At 39.2% G+C, this 4938-nt stretch overlaps 1 protein-coding gene across 1 annotated transcript; it reads left to right on the top strand.

Moving 5' to 3' along the window:
• The first annotated feature begins 353 nt into the window (after positions 1-353).
• Positions 354-4365, top strand: LOC135469190 (FMRFamide peptide receptor frpr-18-like). The gene is made up of 2 exons (XM_064747734.1): positions 354-538; positions 2957-4365. The coding sequence occupies exons 1-2, from the start codon at positions 478-480 to the stop codon at positions 3946-3948; spliced, it is 1053 nt and encodes a 350-aa protein (XP_064603804.1). The 5' UTR covers positions 354-477; the 3' UTR covers positions 3949-4365.
• The last annotated feature ends 573 nt before the right edge of the window (positions 4366-4938 follow it).

Raw genomic sequence — 4938 nt, forward strand, 5'->3', positions numbered from 1 at the left:
CACGGGAAGTCTCTAAATGCAAACCTTCGAGGTAAATAGAGAAAATATCACATGGTCTTTTGACAATTTGGCCTTCGGGTTTCTCCTCTTTTTCATTTGTTTGTTTTCTTTCTTCCTTTTTTATTCGGAATACAGTTTATAGGATTAACTTTTTTCATATAATACCCGAAATCTGGTGTGTTAATTTCAACGTGCCATACAGTTATCGGTCGAAGAGCTCGGGGTAGGTATCGATGGGTGAATGCAAGATAGAGGACAGAGTGATGACGTAGTAAGTCTATAAAGCTTGCAGTTCTCACCAGCAAGCATTAAGTTCAGCGTTAGGCTCACCTGCTGGCAGGTCGATGAAACCGGTCGTAGAGGTAAACCTGGACATAGTCAGAATTCCCACCTTCAGATTCTGCCTGCACAGATAGCTACCACTACACCATAGATCCCGAGAATAACGGATTGCACAGTACTGTACGGTGGCTCGCTATGGAAACAACAACACAGGCTTTTGACAATGGATCTCATATGCCTTTCTTCAACGTTACTGGTAAGTCAGAAGTTTTTCACGTTTACGTCTTATTTTTTTTTCAAATTTTCAGGCTTCCCACAGGTAAATTCTACTTAAAAAAATCCTTTTCTGTTTGAACTTATACAGTGACACCTACATCTTTATCAATGTAACATTGTCATTGATTTCATATCAGATATTTAAATATTTGACTTTAAAATATTTGCACTTATATAGGGGCCCGTTTAATGTTTTGAGTAAATCGCCGGCCTTTGACAAACAATTACCAGATGACCTTTAAAATCAGTTTTACAAGTAAAGTGACCTCAGCGCATATTAACGAAGGACAAGTGACCTCCTACGTCCTGCAGGTCAACATGACAAAACAGTACTGCGAGCAATGTCTACCACCAAAGCATCGAGAACAGTGAGCCCAAGGCTGAGTCCAAGACGAAAATTGATCTTCCATCTAGTTACGGAAATGCAAGGATCTTTAACACTCGGGGATAACCTTCAGTCAACGAGATTCATTAATTTGATATATTGTTGCTAGAATATTGATTTACATTTTGATCCAGCTGTTGGTTATTAATTTGATAAATTTATTCAGAAATATGACTCGGTCGTTAGTCGATTTATGAGTTAGTTAGTTCAATAAATAAATTGAGCATTTTAGCGCAGTCTAATTCGGCTAAAGATCAATGAGGTCTCGTGCACGACTCCATGCTCTACAGGCTCGGCTCTGGCTTGGAGTCCAAAGGTTTGTCCTGTTTTTGGCAGAGGGCTTTGGCTATCCTTTAACCTTATCACCATGGAATAAGTGAAAGGTAACAAATCCATCAGAAGAATAAATCGATTGAATATGTAGGCCTGTAACCATAAACACTGAAAAGATAAATTATCCGCTTATAAACTATATTCAAGCTTTAACGTATCATAACATGAAAATCGGCTTTCTCATTTAATCTGCATTGATTCATGGCAAAGCAATTTATTAGAACTGATACTCTAAAAAATGAAAATCTATGGAGAATTGTGAGAAATCATCGCTACATTGTGAGAAAAGACCATGTAAAGTATCACTGAAAATTGTTATCGAAAAACAAGTCACATTTCGTCAATTTGAGCATACCTAATACTTGAAAATGTCACAGCAGCCTGTCGAGATCTTGTACCGCTACAGGTAATGATATACTTTGTTTTCCTACAACTGTTCGCATGACGTGGATTAGGCGCCAAATAATCTATACCGTTAGTACGAGTCTATTTCCTTGTTCCCGTTAGACAGACACAACCCAGCTTCAGTCACACCAGACGGGTTTTCATGAATTATTACACTATTGCCTAATCATTCAGTTTATCGCACTGACCGACTGTATTCATCAATCTACTAATTACTCAGTCAATCAAATCAATCAGGGGGCCTCCGTGGCTCAGTCGGTTAGCGCGCTAGCGCAGCGTAGTGACCCAGAAGCCTCTCACCAATGCGGTCGTTGTGAGTTCAAGACCAGCTCATGCTGGCTTCCTCTCGGCCGTACGTGGGAAGGTCTGCCAGCAACCTGCGGATGGTCGTGGGTTTTCCCGGGCTGTGCCCGGTTTCCACCCACCATAATGCTGGCCGCCGTCGTATAAGTGAAATATTCTTGAGTACGGCGTAAAACACCAATCAAAAAAAAAAAAAAAAAAAAAAAAAAAAATCAAATCAATCAGTTAACCAGCCGTCCAAGCAACTAATCCGGAACTTATATATAGTAACAACTATACCGACATTTTTAGTTTAAACCTTTGCATGTTTTTCAACGGGGCTCATCTGGGCCTAGTTTCACAAAGCGACATACGCCATTTTTTACGATATACGATATCTTTGATGTACGATATCCCAGCACTCTATGGTGTGAAGCAAATCTGGTATCCCTCTGGCATTGTCAACAAAATATTTCGAGATCCCTGCTGTTTCATATATATATATATATATATATATATATATATATATATATATATATATATATATATATATATATATATATATATATATATATATATATATATATATATTATTGTTTATTATTATAATAATAATATAATTTATTATTTAATAGAGATACTGGCATAGCAAGCCTGCATTATTGTCGTGGTTTTCCTTGATATTTTAGCCTTAGGGATGTAAATAAATTAACCTTCCGAAGAACATTTGAGGTGTAGACAGTCTCAGACGGTTCAGAAACCATTTAAACCAGTCTAATCTGCTTGGGGTCTCGCTGGCGCATTAGTCTAAAGCTTCGAATAGTTAGAGGTTTATCAGTTGAAATGTGCAGTGTTCTTCAATATGGCGTAAAGCCCCAAGAAAATAAACAAAATACAATTTGTCCATTTCAACAAAACTTCATACATGTAAATTATTTTTTCGTATGTTTTACTCGTGATTTTACTTGTGTTCTTCGTATTGTGCCTTTACAGGAAGTATGTTCGTGCAGGAGAGGTGGGGGTGGTGGCTGAAGCAGATACTCATACCTATCGTCGTTGTTGTGGGAATGTTTGGAAATACCTTGTCCTTCGTCGTCATGAAGTCCTCAACACTACGTTATAAGTCCTACAGTCACTACCTCTGTGCACTGGCCGTGTTTGACACATTGACGCTGATAGGCAGAGAAATGATGCTTATTGACGAATTGAAACTCAACATGGGCCTTCCGGGATTTTTTGAAAATTTTAATAACGCCAGCTGTAAAATATATAACTTTTGTGAGCATGTTTGCTATCTGATGTCCTCATGGCTGATAGTGGTGATGGCATTCGAGCGTATCGTCGCCGTGTACTTCCCCTTCAAAACGAGGACAATTTGCAAGCAGACGCTGGCCGTCGTGACGATATTTACCCTCCTGGTAGTGATCTCCTATACCCAGGTGTTCCGAGTGATTATGTTTGGCAAAAGTGACGGAAAGTGTGAAGCACAGTTGCAGTACAACTTTACATACGTGATGCTCCACACCTACTTTTACCAAATATGTTTAATATTCACACTTCCGGTCTGCCTTGTTCTCATTTGCAACACTATGGTTCTGTATAAAATCCATCAGATCCGTAAAGCAACAGAGAACGAGAATTCCACAACTACACGGCTGACGAGAATTACTGCTTGCAGGTACAAAACCACCTTTATGCTCCTTACCATATCGTTCCTCTATGTGCTCTGTACGTTACCAATGATAGCAGTGACACTGGCGTTTCTGGTAGTCTGGGAACAAAGAGGAGTTGAGAGTGCGCCCTTTATGTATGCTCTCAAACCCTACAGCGACGCCCTGGAAGTCGTGTTCTGTATGAATTACAGTGTAAATTTTTTTGTCTACGTGTTGTCCGGTAAGGCGTTCCGTAGAGAGCTTCAGGAGATGTTCCATGGACGCCGCCAATCATACAGCAGTAGTCGAACACGTGACTCGCAGGTCAGGTGACTAGAACGGGATCGGCAGTGGTCGGCAGCACATCAGTGCGTGAGGACTACATTAGTTTGACACCATCAAACCATGATGAGGAATCAGTATCTCATTACTCCAAGGAGGTTTGTCAAGTCGTTATTTCTGGTTAATGTTAAGCGTTGTGTTACAGAACAAGACAATGTATACACCCACCATCTTGTCTTACCTTCTTGTATCCCTGAAGATGATACACGGATCAAAGAGTGACTGACCAGAATTACCAGAATTGGAGGTGTTTATCTTTTTTCAACTCCCGTTTGTCCATAAAGTCCATGCGATGCCTTGAAGTTTTGCCTTGTCTATTGCAGTTGTTGTGTATATCAAAGGGTGAGGTGCTCGTGGAATTCTGCTTGTGGCTTCATTAACCATCCAGTCAAGATTCTCTTGTAATACTACCACATTATTAATACTTTAAGAGAAATCAATATTATATTATATTATATTATATTATAAGAAAATACAATATTATTATGTCAGTTTGAACATTTATTTTATATTTAATCTTGATTATGTACAATGCTGTTTACGAAGAATAATATAATTAAAGACGTATAGAACAGAGAGTAAAACCGGAGAAGAGACGACAGTGTGATAGCTGGCAAGTGGTCACAGGTAACCGGTGAATACGGCCTCTTGTTAATTTACCTCAGTTAGAGTTTTATTCTAACTATTCATAGAATACTCTATTGGGTATTCTAGACTAATGACGTTTCTGTGCTCTGTTGTTCCAGAGCACAGCTGTGTTCACAGCGCATTAATGACACTCTTATGAATATGAAAAAGAACTAAGGGAGCTGACTGTGATACGATGTTTTGCTTGTAAACAAACGAATTCTTTCTTGTGAGCTTTTGTTTACACAGCCTGTAAATAGTAGTGTACATAATTTAGTGTCTGCTTTAAAAGGCGTGGAAATGATGCATTACCGCCGACCTCGCTCAAGAGAACGTTTCATCCACTTCGAACAC

This window comes from Liolophura sinensis, chromosome 6, assembly GCF_032854445.1.
Source record: "Liolophura sinensis isolate JHLJ2023 chromosome 6, CUHK_Ljap_v2, whole genome shotgun sequence".
Classification (NCBI taxonomy): Eukaryota; Metazoa; Mollusca; class Polyplacophora; order Chitonida; family Chitonidae; genus Liolophura; species Liolophura sinensis.